The sequence below is a fragment of the Ictidomys tridecemlineatus genome, chromosome 7, assembly GCF_052094955.1.
Source record: "Ictidomys tridecemlineatus isolate mIctTri1 chromosome 7, mIctTri1.hap1, whole genome shotgun sequence".
Lineage (NCBI taxonomy): Eukaryota > Metazoa > Chordata > Mammalia > Rodentia > Sciuridae > Ictidomys > Ictidomys tridecemlineatus.
Window position 1 is genome coordinate 98,203,109 of NC_135483.1, and position 15,222 is coordinate 98,218,330.

At 33.7% G+C, this 15,222-nt stretch overlaps 1 protein-coding gene across 3 annotated transcripts in view; it reads left to right on the top strand.

The window, feature by feature from the left end:
• Epb41l5 (erythrocyte membrane protein band 4.1 like 5) overlaps nucleotides 1–15,222 on the top strand; it is a 112,249-nt gene that overhangs the window by 26,403 nt on the left and 70,624 nt on the right. For all 3 annotated transcript variants that reach the window (XM_013365577.4, XM_005315912.5, XM_021722015.3), the window contains exons 4-11: nucleotides 1,136–1,178; nucleotides 1,871–1,949; nucleotides 3,802–3,846; nucleotides 4,041–4,093; nucleotides 7,627–7,747; nucleotides 7,868–7,955; nucleotides 9,225–9,313; nucleotides 11,515–11,584. In XM_013365577.4, coding sequence (XP_013221031.2) covers nucleotides 1,136–1,178; nucleotides 1,871–1,949; nucleotides 3,802–3,846; nucleotides 4,041–4,093; nucleotides 7,627–7,747; nucleotides 7,868–7,955; nucleotides 9,225–9,313; nucleotides 11,515–11,584 — 588 coding nt within the window. The remainder of the gene's footprint in view (nucleotides 1–1,135; nucleotides 1,179–1,870; nucleotides 1,950–3,801; nucleotides 3,847–4,040; nucleotides 4,094–7,626; nucleotides 7,748–7,867; nucleotides 7,956–9,224; nucleotides 9,314–11,514; nucleotides 11,585–15,222) is intronic.

Here is a 15,222-nt window from a genome sequence, read left to right on the forward strand (position 1 = left end):
GACAGAATTTAATTGCCTTTTGAAATGTTTACTGAACATCATATTTCAAGGTAGAAAAGCACTCTTCTGGCATACTGGTGGTTCTTTGAATGTCACTTTTGGATTTGGGAAGGGAATGGAAAGAAAGAGTAAACTAGGCACATAATTGGCAAGGAGAGAAAATAATTACAACTCTTAACAATGCAGCCTTGTTTACTCTTTGCCTATCTGGATTCTGAAACTGGATTCCTTGGCTCTGTGAACTACTTAGCACAAGAACACTCCTTTCCTTTACAATACTTGAAATTAAAAACATTCTGAAGAGAACTCAGTCACGTATTTCTTAGATGAGTATATACTGTCACTGTTAGGACTTTGTAGTGTAAAGGTTTAATAATGGGAAATGAGCTGGGAATGGTTTGTCGGTAGAAGTTTCTGGAATGGGTTTTTAGGTTTGTTTGTGTTATGGCGTTTTACGGTGAAGAGGTTATTTATGTAAATCAGAAGGTTCTTGCAACGAGGAATCTGCTAGAGTGTTAAACATTTATTTATTTATAAAGCAAATGAACAATGAGTGCTTCATTTAATGAGCAATTTACTGAGTAATTCATTGAATTACTTTAGTTATAAGAAAAATATTTTAACTTACAGGGTTTTTTTTTTCAAAGAATATTTTTGAGTAGTATTGTAAAACTTATCTGTTTTGTGAAACTTAGGTGACATTGTTGTTTCATTTAATAGGATCTGCCAATAAATCTTTTTTTTTTATTAAAAGGATTAACCAGGCATTGAAATATGAGGGTCCTTTTCTTTCTAATTTTAACAGTTTTGAAAGATTCATTTATTTGGGAGCAGTGAGGAAAATTAAGGGCAAACTTCAACTCTCAAGCTTGTTAAAACATTTCCTCTAGTCCCGTATTAACAAGTCACATCAGGTTTTAGATCTTTTATTTGTATATGAGATAAGCTTGCTATGAATATTGAGATCTAAAATCTCTCTCTCCTAATCTTTTTTTTCTTTCATTTTCACTCATTGGTTTTTCCCTGGGTAAATATTTCATTGTGGTTCTCAACAAAGTCCTGATGAAAAAATCTTTTAATTAAAACTGTAAAGTTCTGTCATCTGCTTATACTGAATTATTTTATCTGTTTTCAGCACTGGTTGGATGGCACAAAAAGCATCAAAAAGCAAGTGAAAAGTAAGTGTCCTTAAAATTGCAGAAAAGTGGAAATCAACTGTATTAGAAACTCTTATTATAAAGATATTAAAAGTCTTTTTTTTTTTTTTTTTTTTTTGCTGTTCTGGGAGTTGAACCCAGGGTGCTCCAACCACTGAGCTATAACCTTCTTTAATTTTATTTTGAGAAAGGATCTTGCTAAACTGCTGAGGTGGCCTCAAATTTGTGATCCTCCTGCCTCAGTCTCCTGACTTGGTTAATCTGTAGTCTTCTATTCTTGAGATGACAGGTGTTCATGATAATACTATGTTATAGTTAGTTCTTAAAAAAAAAAATCTGATTGATCTTTTTGTGTCAAGTTTAAGACTGTGGCAAACTTTAAATAATGTCACAGGTACCTGTTATTGCCTGTCCAATTCCAGTATATTTTCAGCAAATTTACTAGCTGAAATTATTTCTGTTTGTTTATTTTTGCTGCACTGGATGTTGAACCCGGGAGCTACCTCCTCAGCCCTTTTTTTGTTTTGTTTTGAGACACATCACACCAAGTTATCGACTTAGCTTGAATTTGGAATCCTTCTACCTCAGTGTCCTGAGTAGGTGGAATTATAGGCATGCACCACCATACCTGTCTTGAAAATTATTACATAGTGAAATAAAAATAAAATAATAATAATAAAAGTCAAAACTTTTTTATTTCTTTATAATTGCAGTTGGTTCACCATATTGTCTGCATCTTCGAGTTAAGTTTTATTCCTCAGAACCAAATAATCTTCGTGAAGAGCTAACCCGGTAAGACCACTATGTGGAGCTGTATTCTTTTTTTTTTTTTTTTTTAATATTTTTAGTTGTAGATGAACATACCTTTTCAAATATTATTTATTTTTGAATACAATACCTTTATTTTATTTATTTTTATGTGGTATTAAAGATCAAAACCAGTACCTCACACATGATAGGCAAGTGCTCTACCACTGAGCCACAGTGCCATCCCCTTATATAGGGTTATTTTGATGGTATTGGAAAAATGTCTTAGGATTCTTTCTAGTTTATATAAAACTAATGAAATGGATCCCTTGGTAATAAAACCTTAGACAGTAGAATTTTATTATGGAACAATGTTTTTAATGCATATGATTTTTTTCTGCTTATTTATTGGCTTCCAGAGTAGGCTTTTGAAATAGTTGATTCCCGAGCATCCTCCAAAGGCAACTATAGAAAATTCTTTTTTAATGTACTGTTTTCAATACATTGCAATATTGTGTTTATTGACTTTGAAAATAATCTATCTTTGGTCATTGGGGGTTTAGTCAAGTTGGTGCCTGACTTTCTTTTGTTTTTTATGGTACTGGGGATTGAACTCAGTGCCTCAGCCTTGTTTGGGTGCTAGGTAAGTGCTCTACTACTGAGCTACATCTGCAACCCTTTTTTATTTTTTATTTTGAGACAAGATCTCCCTAAAGTGCTTTGAATTTGTAATTCTCCTGCCTCAGCCTCCTGAGTCATAGGGATAACAGGCCTATATCACAATGCCTGGGTGGCTTTTGTCTTTGCTTATTCATTAAGATGCCATTGATGAATGAAAATGTTAGATCCTGAGTTAGTTTGAATAGTTTTGAACAAACTTTAGGTTATATACACTTTATTTTATTCTGCCTTCTTAATATTGATTTATTGACTCTATTGCATATACAACAGTGAGATTATAGCTGTTATTCAGAGTCATGCCCATGTCTGTATCCCTTCAGATATGAGGTGGATATGTTGTCACAGAACCCATTCTTTTTTAAAATTTTTTATTTTTTGCCAGGGATTGAACTCGGGGGCATTCCACCACTGAGTCATACCTCATCCCTGTTTTGTATTTTATTTAAAAACAGGGCCTCACTGAATTGCTTAGTGCCTCGCCATTGCTGAGGCTGTTTGAACTCCTGCCTTAGCCTCTCCAGCAGCTGGGATTGCAGTGATGTACCACTGTGCCAAGCCTCAGAGCCCATTCTTTTTTTTTTTTTTTTTTTAAAGAGAGGGGTGGGGGGGAGAGAGAGAATTTTAATATTTTTTAGTTTTCGGCGGACACAACATCTTTGTGTGTGGTGCTGAGGATCAAACCCGGGCCGCACGCATGCCAGGCGAGCGCGCTACCGCCTGAGCCACATCCCCAGCCCTCTTTTTTTAACATACATTTTTTTTAGTTGTAGTTGAATGCAACACATTTATTTATCTATCTATCCATCTTATCTATTTATTTATGGTGCTGGAGCTTGAACCCAGTGCTTCACACATGCTGGGCAAGCACTGTATCACTGAGCCACAACCAAGTCTCCAGAGCCCATTCTTTTTTTAACATTTCTTTTCCTTTCTTTCTTTTTTTTTTTTTTAAGAGAGAGAGAGAGAAAATGAATTTTAATATTTATTTTTTAGTTATCAGCGGACACAACATCTTTGTATGTGGTGCTGAGGATCGAACCCGGGCCGCATGCATGCCAGGCGAGTGTGCTACCGCTTGAGCCACATCCCCAACCTTTTTTAATATTTTATTGTGGGTAAAATTCTCGAATTAAGAGTGTTCTCAAATTCGGATGGATTTTTTTTTCAGAGTAGTTTGTTACATTTAGTTAAATTTCTGCCTTTTATCTTTTCTTAGGTATTTATTTGTTCTTCAGTTAAAACAAGATATTCTCAGTGGAAAGTAAGTATTAGTTACTTAGTAATAATAACTGTACATTTTTATGAGTAGTCAAACAATGATTTTCAAAATAAGTTTATAATTATGAAAAGGAAATAGTTAACATAATATATGTATTATTTTCTTAAAGTGATGGCTAAAATGAACCTTAAAATGTAGGTTATGAAATTGACAACAAATTTCTATTTTGTTCTTAGATTAGAATGTCCTTTTGATACAGCAGTACAATTGGCAGCTTATAATCTGCAAGGTAAGTAAGCAGTTCCTGTGCTTACTCTAAGACTAAAGCGTGATTCTTTTTTGTGTTTTTAGTGAAAGAATTTTAAGAGTATAATCATGTGTAAGAAAAGAATGCTGTTTTTGTTTAAACTTGTCAGTGTCCAATTCTGACTTTTATTTTCATTTGTTTTAGAGGATTATCTTCTTTTTATTTCCTTTCATTTCTTTGCCCCTTTCCATTTATATTGTTGTCAAATAACAGTTACAGTCTGACAGTGTAATAAATGTCATGATTGGGACCTAAGCTGATTTTTTTCCCTCCTTAAAAAGAATGCAGTGATACATGAATAAGTTATTGTTATAGCTGCTAGCTTTGGTGTATTTAGTTTTATTCTTTGTTGTTGATTTCTTTTGGTACTGGGGATTTAACCTAGGGATGCTCTACCACTAAAGCTACATCCCCATCCTCCCCCTTTTAAAAATATTTTTTAGTTGTCAGTGGACCTTTATTTTATTTATTTATATGCGGGTCTGAGAATTGAACTCATTGCCTCACACATGCTAGGCAAGAGCTCTAACACTGAGCCACAACCCCAGCTCCATCCTTATCTGTTTTTATTATCTGAGACCTGGTCTTGCTAGGTTATTGAGGCTAGACTTGAACTTAGGATTCTCTTGCCTTACTGTCCCTCACAGTGGAACATGCTGGAATTACAGGCATGTTCCACTGCATTAGACTCTTTAATCTTAAAAATGAATCCATGAAGGAATTGTTTAGAGTATACTTAAAATCTCCTGTTGAGCTGGGCACAGTGGTGCATGCCTGTAATCCGAGCTGCTTGGGAGACTGAGGCAAGAGAATCCAGAATTCAAAGCCAGCCTCAGCCACAGCAAAGTGCTAAGCAACTAAATCAGTGAGACTCTGTCTGTAAATAAAACACAAAAAAGAGCTGGGATGTAGCTCAGTGGTTGAGTATCCCCAAGTTCAATTCTCGGTATCCACCTCCCCATCCCAAAAAAGCTCCTGATGGTCATTTTATAAAGTATTCTCTTAATTCTAATAAATGAGAATGAAAAGCTTATTTTTGTACCTTGCTACATTGATTAAACAGTACTAAGCTTAAGAATTCTCTTCTAAAAGGCTGGGATATATAGCTCAGTTGGTGTAGAGTGCTTGCCTCGCATGCACAAGGCCCTGGGTTCTATCCCCCAGCACCAGGAAAAAAAAAAAGAATTCTTTTTTTTTAAGACATTATTAAAGAATAAAAAAAAAAAGAAAATTTAGTCTTTCCCAAGGCGAAAGGAAATAATTTGCTAGCAACATCTTTATACATACTAAAAGAAAAAAAATAGTACTTAATGATGATCAAGACTAGTTCTATGCTTTTTTAGTGTTCCGTAGTCCCTAAGATCAGTAGTATTTATTTGCCATTGTGTAGATAATAGTACTAATTTTTTTTATATATCCTATGGTAAACTTAATGTTTGCCCATTTGTGCATTCATTATTGAAGAAAGCACATTTTCCCGTTGATTTGGGAATTGGTAATGAAATTTTTGCATTTCAGAAATTTTTCATTAATGTAAATTTTTATTGTCCTGCTTCTTTTTACGATTCTACTCTATCTCCAAATTAAAACTAGTGTTCTCAACTACATAATATCAGGTAGATGCTGGTTTGGAAATGCTGCTATTAATGATTAGAAAAGTTTAGTTGCCCATTTATTTTTGTGCTGCTAGGGGTGGAATCCAAGGCCTTATGCATGCTAGGCAAGTACACTGAGCTACACCCCTCACCCACAAATATTTTATTGAAAGCACACTTATATTTCGTTATTTCTATATAAGATTGTTAATTCTAAAAGCTTTGATACACTGTTAAAGCTGTCATTTTCAGAATGTTATACTATTAGTTGCCTCATATATTCTTTTTATATCTCATTCTGTAAGTTTTATGACAACCAGAGTACATGCTTCTTTTTTAAATTTTTTTTTTAGATATACACATGGAATATGGTATGTGCTTCTTGAAAATAGGGTTTAAGAAAACATTTTTTAAAATTTTTTGATTTTTTTTTTTTTTGTTATAACTGGACACAATATCTATTTATTTTTATGTGGTGCTGAGGATTGAATCCAGGACCTCTCACAAGTGCTAGGCGAGCACTCTACCACAGAGCCACAATCCCAGCTCCCCTTTTTAATTTTAACATAACTTGAGTCACAGTAGTGATCAGTAAATACATGCTCTGTATGGAATAGAAACTCAATAGAAAATGAGTGGTTACCATTGTTATTTAATATGTCGAGATACTTCTCAATATATATATCTCCACAACTAGACTTAGTAGAATGAAAAAATTTTAACTTTCTAATACAAGTGAAATATTCTTTTAAAAGAACATGTCAAAAATATAGAAAACTCTGATATGGTATTTTTCTTTTCTCCCCAAACCAACAAGTTCAGAAAAGCACAGATGAGTATGTAAATTTTATGCACTGCTCTTTTTCTTCTCCCTCTCCCAACTTTATTTTCATTAATTCTGAGTTATTTCTTTTTTTTTTTTTTCCCCTGGTACTGGGGATTGAACTCAAGGACACTCAGCCACTGAGCCACATCCCTAGCCCTTTTTTGTATTTATTTAGAGACGGAGTCTCACTGAGTTTCTTGGTGCCTCGCTGTTGCTGAGGCTGTCTTTGAACTCGAGATCCTCCTGCTTCAGCCTTCTGACTGCTGGGATTACAGGCATGTGCCACCATGCCCAACCTGTTACTTCTTTAGGATTAATATTTTTACATCCTAAGAACACAGGGACTATACCTTACAATGTTACATGGTATTGTGTTCTGTGACATTACTTTGATTCTTTATAGATACCAGCTAAATGTTTTTTTGAGAATTGCTAATTTACTCATTATCAAGTCAAAAGATTGTTCTATGTAAGTCTAGAAAGTAACTTTCAAAGCTAAGCATTAGTAGAATAAATAAATAAATTTTAAAAAAGCTAAGCATTAGACTATGAATAAATAAAAAGAAAGATATGCCTATAATCCCGGTGACTTGGGAAGTTGAGTCAGGAGTTGAGTCAGTCTGAGGCCAGCCTCAGCCACTTGGTGATATCCTGTCTCAAAGGATTGGAGATATAGCTCAGTGGTAAAGTACCCCTTGGTTTAATCTCCAGTATCCCTCCACCACCAACATAAAATCTGAGTGTGGTGGTGTCCGCCTATAATTCTAGTGATTCAGAGGCTAAGGTAGGGAGGATATCAAGTTTGAGGCCAGCCTCAGGTGAGACCTTTAGTGACCTAGCAAGACCTTGACTCACAAAGGACTAGGGATGTAGCTCAGTGGTTAAGTGTCCCTGGGTTCAATCCCTAGTACCAAAAAGAAAGAAAGAAGAAATAAGAAGAGAGGGAAGGAGGGAGGAAATGTTTGTGTACAGACTGGTAAAAGAATCTAATCTCCCCAACAATTTTTTATAAAACAGATTTTGAAGAAGGATTCTGCAGGAAATTTAATTAGTATTAACACGATGTAATTTTGTGTAACTTATTATGTTTGTAGCTGAACTCGGTGACTATGATCTTGCTGAACACAGTCCTGAACTTGTCTCTGAGTTCAGGTTTGTGCCCATTCAGACTGAAGAAATGGAACTGGCTATTTTTGAGAAATGGAAAGAATACAGGTACTTCACATTTGATCACACTTTTTTAACATCACCACAATAGTTATTTCATACCAGTTTTCTTCTTTGATAGAGATTCATTTTATATTATTATTTTAAAAGTTATATTTTAATTTTTAGAGGTCAGACACCAGCACAAGCTGAAACCAATTATCTGAATAAAGCCAAATGGCTAGAAATGTATGGGGTTGACATGCATGTGGTCAAGGTAAGCATTATGTTGTGGTGCCTTTAAAAAAATTTCGTTCCTTTGGAACTTAAGGTGATTATGAATTTTGTATATAGGCGAGAGCATGGAGTTTACATATGCTAGCTAGCAAAGGATACTTTTGGATAGAGGTAGAATTTTAAAACAAGGTTGAGATTAAATACTGAATGACTGGAATTGCATAGGACAATTCATAAGAAAGAAGAAAAAAATTTAAAAGAAGTATATAGGTGTTTCTAAGCTCTTAATATTTTTAGCTGGGAAAATTTGCTGTTTTTTAAGATTTTTAAACCACTTTTTTTTTTTTTTTTTTTTTACTTCATATTATGCCACTTAATTTCATTACTCAGTAGGCTCTGTTAAAATAATTAAGGAAGTGAAGTTGAAAAATATAGATTGAGGTGCTGGTGCTATAGTTCAGTGATAGAGCACTTGCCTCACACATATGAGGCACTGGATCCTCAGCACCACATAAAAATAAAGATATCATGTCCATCTACAACTAAAAATAAATAAATAAAACAAATTATTTTTTTAAAGTATATAAAAAGAAAGAAAATATAACTTGAGAGGTCTTTGATAAAATATAAACAATAGTGATTTGTGTTATTTCTAGGTAAATTAGCAACATTTCGAAATTTGTCATTTAAGTGGCAGGTAGAATATAGGAGGACCCTGGAAAGAGCTTTCTTCATATTGGGAGTTTAACTACTCACTCTCATTGAAGACATGCCTTACAATTGCGGTAGTCCTTCACTCACCCGTGGTTTCGCTTTCTTCAGTTTCATTTATCCATGGTCAACCAAGTTCCAAAAATATTACATAGAAATTTTCCCAACTCATACAGTTTGAGAGAAGAGACCATATAACTTTTATTACAGTATATTGTTAAAATTGTTCTATTGTTAACCTCTTATTGTGCTTAATTTATAAATGAAACTTTAAAATAAGTATATATGTATTGGAAAAAAGCGTAGCAATTTTAGCACTAGGTACTATGCGTGATTTTAGGAATCTTCTGGGAACTTCAGAACATAGCCCCTGTGGATAAATGGGATTACTGTGTAGTATTTCAGACACTGTATGTATGCATGGATTTTCCAGAGAATGGATTTGGATATGCTAATTGTTGAAAACATCTTTCATATTAATATTAGCTGTATGGATGTAATTAATATATTCAGCATGAAGATAAAATTGAACAGTTACATGAAAATGTGAAACCTGTTTTAGGCAAATAGAACTAACAGTTTTTTCTTGTTAATTTAGGCTAGAGATGGGAATGACTATAGTTTGGGACTGACCCCAACAGGAGTCCTTGTTTTTGAAGGAGACACCAAGATTGGCTTATTTTTTTGGTAAGCAGAGTTACAGTTCACAGATACTTACTGTTTTGTTTTTAATGAGTAAAATTATTTAAATTTTTTTTTTTTTTTTTTTTTGTAGTGGGAATTGAACCCCGGAACACTTGACCCCTGAGCTATATCCTCAGTCCTTTTGATTTTTTTAAATTTTGAGACAGGGTCTCATTAGGTTACTAAGGATTTTGCTAAATTGCCGAGGCTGGCCTTGATCATGGGATCTTCTTGCCTTAGCCTCTCAGGTCTCTGGGATCACACAGGCATGCATCACCATGCCCAGCTAACAAAAACATTTATGTCAAATGAATACATGAAATATAGTTGGAAAATCACGTAGTTCTGAAAAGTTTGTAAATGAAAAGCAACTGTCTTCTTTCATCACCTTCTTTTTTTTTGTGGTGCTGAGGATTGGGCTTGGGGTGCTCTGAGCTACATCCCTAGCCCTTTTTTCTAGCTGTATTCTCTATTAGTTTCAAAGTGTGTCAAAGTATGTTTTAATATTATATATTTTTGTATTTATTTAATGTTTTTCATGGGCACTCCTTCCCTTTATGCTGCTATATTACTGTTTTTATTTTTAAGGGTTTAGTTTGTTTTTTGTTCTGTAGACATACTCTTTACCCTTTCTTATGTAAGAGGGAGGGGAGCTGTTAGTACTTTTACCCCTTCTTTTAAACTTGGTTCATTTTTCTGTGTTCTCACTTTTATCATCCATACTTTACATTTTACTTTTACATCAAGGATAGATTTTATGGATTTTATAACCATTAGTCTTTCAGGTTTTATCTGGTGTTCTAAAAGCTTAAAAATCAGGATATAGTGTTTACATTATTATGTCACAACTTGTACCATGCTTAGAAGTGTACTGGTGTTATAGACATGAGTCAAAGGTGATTCATGTGTATTGGCTTCTCTGTTATTTGATTTTTTTAAAGACTTTTTGTAGTTATAGATGAACAGCATGCCTTTATTTATTTTTATGTGATGCTAAGGATCAAACCCAGTGCAAGCACTCTGCCACTGAGCTACAGCCCCAGCCCTGTTATTTGATTCTTTTTTTTTTTTTAATATTTATGTTTTAGTTGTAGTTGGACATAATACCTTTATTTCATTTATTTATTTTTATGTGGTGCTGAGGCTCGAACCCAGGGTCTCACAAGTGGGAGGCAAGCGCTCTACTGCTGAGCCACAACACCAGCCTCTTGATTCTTTGATGTTATTGAATTCTTTACATTAGGCCAGAACAAGGTCTGGGGATGTGGTTTGGTAGCCAAGTATCTGGAATCAATTCCCAGGCCCAAAAACAAAAACAAAATAGGCCAGAACAGTTAGCTCACAGCCCTCTACTTAAACTGAAATGTACATTCAGGTCTTCCTTGTAGGGATTTTCTTGAGATTTGAGTGGAACATCTTTACAATCTTACCTTGATGGATGAAGAAGCTGGAGCATTTATCTTTTCAGTCCTTGGTTGTTAATTCTTTGGAATTTGGCTTGCTTTGAAACATGCCATGTGGCCTGAGGATACTCTAAGGCAGAGAGAAAAAGAGGCCACCTTTTGTGCTTCCTCATAAAGTTGTAAAAATTTAAAGATTAGTCTTTGGGAATGAGAGTCAAATTTTCTCACATTCACAATTCATAGAAATACAGAGTTAAATGTGACAAGTGGTTTAGATTTCTGGTACAGGTTGGAGAGATGGAGTTAGAAAGTGGACCATACAGTGAGGTTTAAAAAAAAACGACTTAAAAAACATGTATATCCTGTTTAAGCACTTTGATTTACAAAATTGCTGTAGAAGACAAAAATTGAAGACCCTGATCAGTAATATTTTCCTACATGACATTTTAAGCTTTATGATATTTCCTGTATCCAATTCCTGTGATATTTCTTTAACACTGAAATAATTTTTTCTGTGCCTGGGGAGTCTTTTACACCGTAGTTGGGGGTCTGTGAAATACATAAATTTCTTCATTTTCTTTTTTTCCTTTACATTTTTAATCTCTGATGTATATGCAGCATCAATTTTGATAAAGGTATTGTTTTTAAAATATGTATTTTCCTTTTTCTTTTAGATTGGACTTTTTTTGATAGGTAGTATAGATTATATTTACCCTTTTAGTATTCAGTTCAGGAGTTAGATGATTAAATACACTTGAAATAAAAACATTTTTTAATCTGGCTGTTTGTCTTATATTTTAGGCCCAAGATAACCAGAATGGATTTTAAGAAGAATAAAATAACCTTAGTGGTTGTAGAAGATGATGATCAGGTAGGAATTTTGTTATATTAACTGCTTAACAATAACTATGTTATAGTAATTAATATCTCTATTTTATTATTTTTTTTGTTGCCAGGGATTGAACTCCTGGGGGCTTTACCACTGAACCACACACCTAGCCGTTCTTATTTTTTTGAGACAGGATCTTTCTTGGGTTCTTGCTAAGACTCTTGCTAAATTGCTGAGGCTGGCTTTGAACTTGTGATCCTCTTGTCTCAGTCTTCCAAGGATTCTAGATGCATGACCTTGGCAACATATCTTTATAAGGGGGGATACCAATCACAACGTGTTTCATTGTTTTACACAGTCATAGAAAAAACTTTGTATAAAAAAGTTCCTGATTTAGGTCATACCATTTTAAAAATTTGGGCTGGGATTGTGGCTCAGCGGTAGAGTGGTTGTCTAGCACAGGCGGGACCCGGGTTCGATTTTCAGCACCACATAAAAATAAAGGCATTGCGTTGTGTCCATCTATATCTTACATATATATATATATATATATATATATATATATATGGATTTCTGCTATTAAGATTAAAGATAATATAATTAAAGTTTGTTCTTTGTTTCTTCATTTATAATATAAATGAGGTATGCAAAAATATAAATTTAAGCAACCATATCCCCTTCATATCTGATTAAAAAAATTAAAAGATCTACCTAATAATATTCTTCAAAGCCTTTTGAACTAAGGATTACCAGGATTTTATCAGTAAAATGTAGATCCTAATCAGTTCAAACATAGATGCATCTCAGATGCATTATGCTAAGTAAAAGAAGTCAGATTCAAAAAAAGATTAAGTACTGTTGAGGATACTATAATTTCAGCTGCTTAGGAGGATGAGACAGGATAGTCTAAGTCCCAGGCCAGCTTAGACAACTTATTAAAGACCCTGTCTCAAAATAAAAGAATAGAGCTCAATTGTAGAGTGCTTGCCCAGCACATACAAGGCCCTGGGTTTCATCTCCAGTACTGCAAAAAGTTAAAAAGATTATATACTATGTGATTTTATTTATGACAGTCTGGGAAGGTCAAGCTTGTAGGAATGGAAAATAGGTCACTGATTACTTGGGATTAAAGGTTGAGAAAGGGGTTGACTACCAAAGATAAGAAGTCTGAGGGACATATTTGGTGGTTGAGGGAACTATTCTATAGCTTTATTTTGCTGTTGATTATACAACTGTATATTTGTCAAGACTCACAGAATTGTACATCTAAAATTATATGTAAATTAACAAGCTTTAAAGATATATGAAAAGATACAGATGTAAGCACACTGTGTAAAATGCTAATAGTTGTTGACAGTACATGGTATCTCTATGGGTATTCAATTTTTGTGTATGTTTGAACATTTTTATGATTAAATGTTGGAGAGATTTTAAGATTTTGTTATGATTTTTCTCTCCTTTCCTAGGTAAATTGTACTTCTTCATTTAAAATGCTTCCTGTGGGGCTAGAGTTGTGGCTCAGTGGTAGAGTGTTTGCCTGACATGTGTGAGGCCCTGGGTTTGATCCTCAGCACCACATATAAATAAATAAATAAATGAGATCCATTGGCAACTAAAAAATATTAAAAATCAAATGCTTCCTATATTTTAAATCATATTTAGATATATATTCACGTTTCCAGTATGTTTATAATTTATGATTTGTTTATTCCTCCTGATTATTAGTAGTAATATATTTTGGATGTACCATTGTAAAGTAGGTGAAAGTACAAGAATGGGAGTTTTACCAAAACTTTGCCATTCTTGAATTTTTAAAAGAAATTTCGCTTATGATAATGGAATATTACTGTTTTAAACTTGATCTTACTTATATTTCTTTTTTTGGTCAGCATTTTCTGTTCATTTCTTTTCCTATTTTTCCCCACAAAGGTGCAATATGAAAATGTCATAAATTTCAACATAAATGTTAATAAGTAGAAAGCCAAGATCAGGTGGTATTCTGTATCATGGTAGTAATTTACAGATGATTTTCTGTGCTTATTACATAACTAAATATGTTAACTGGAAAAATGGTTAAGACTGTAGCAATTATTTAAAGTTACTACTATATAACTTGGAGTATGGTTTTTTGTCAAGTTTTTAATAACGATACTGCACTGGTCACATCTCTCTAATAAGAGCACAAACACCCATGTTGGCAAACAGTCTTTGAGTTTATCATCTGGTCAACATTAATAAATGCTGGGGATGTGGCTCAAGCGGTAGCGTGTTTGCCTGGCATGCGTGCGGCCCAGGTTCGATCCTCAGCACCACATACAAACAAAGATGTTGTGTCCGCCGAAAACTAAAAAATAAATATTAAAAAATTCTCTCTCTCTCTTAAAAAAAAAAAACATTAATAAAATGAAAGAAGCAGTGGTTTGTTAGAAGCCTGTTATGGTTGTGTTGATTGCTGGTGCTTAATGGGAAGTACTGCTTTTCACTTGGTACATTTTGGTAGTCTGTTTTGACTGTACAGTTATCCATCTATGAATAAAGGTGATGAGTACTTATGGTCCTGGTACAGTGTGAGATTTTTTACTTAACAGGATGAATGAAAAAATGTTTATATTCTCCAGCAGATTTGAGTGGAGTGGGAGGGAGAAATAAGTAGAGAAGCAATTGCAACAGTTTGATTAGTGGTAAGATAGGAGTGCATAATCTTTGCAAGTGTGCATAGATATATGGTCATGTGTTCTCATTTTTGTCCACAAAAATGCTATTTAGTGAAGAGAAATAGTAATTGACATGGGAAGCACTTCATGATATAGTAAGTGAATTTTTGGTACATTAATATTTTTATGCCTGGAATTTTTTTAAATGGTAATACTTTGTGTAGAGAAATTTACATGAACTTCAAGTGGGTGGGTATGTTATTGCAAGTCGATTTCAGCTTTGGATAATTTAGATTTTTCTTCATGGTAATGGGGATTGAACTCGGGGATTCTTTGTCAGGTATAGCATACAAGTATCTTCTCTTTAACTTTCTTTTCCTTCTTTTTAAAGTATCTTTTGGGTAAACAGAACTTTATCAATGTAATACAACTCATAATTTATTTTCCTTTGTGGTTGGCATTTTTGTGTCTTAGAATTTAAGAATATTTTAATATTTTCCTATAACAAGATGATAAAACTATTTTTCAATGTCAATTTCTTGAAGTGAGAAAACAGTTTAAATTATAAAATATTTCAAGCAAATTGAAAAATACAAAAATTATAATACCCATTTTTCTCGGGATCTAGGATTATAGCATTTTGATTAAGATTTCTTTTAGAAATAGATAAGTAAAGATATATCTGGGTGCAGAGGTACATTGCTTTTAATCCCGGTAATTCAGGAAGTGGAGGTAGGAGGATTGCAAGTTTGAGGCCAGCCTGGACAACTTAGCAAGACCCTGTCTTAAAACAAAAATGGCTGGGAATGTAGTTCGAGAGTGGAGTGCCTCAGGTTTTAATCCACAGTACCGAAAATGAAAAAAGAAAAATTTACATAAACATAAATATACTTGCAATTTGCTTATTTTATTTAAACACTCTGACTGTGTAGATTTAGTTTATTCATTTTAACTAATATATGGTGTTCTGTAATATGAATAAATAATGTTACATTAATCCTTTATCTTTCTGTATAGTTTTAAAAT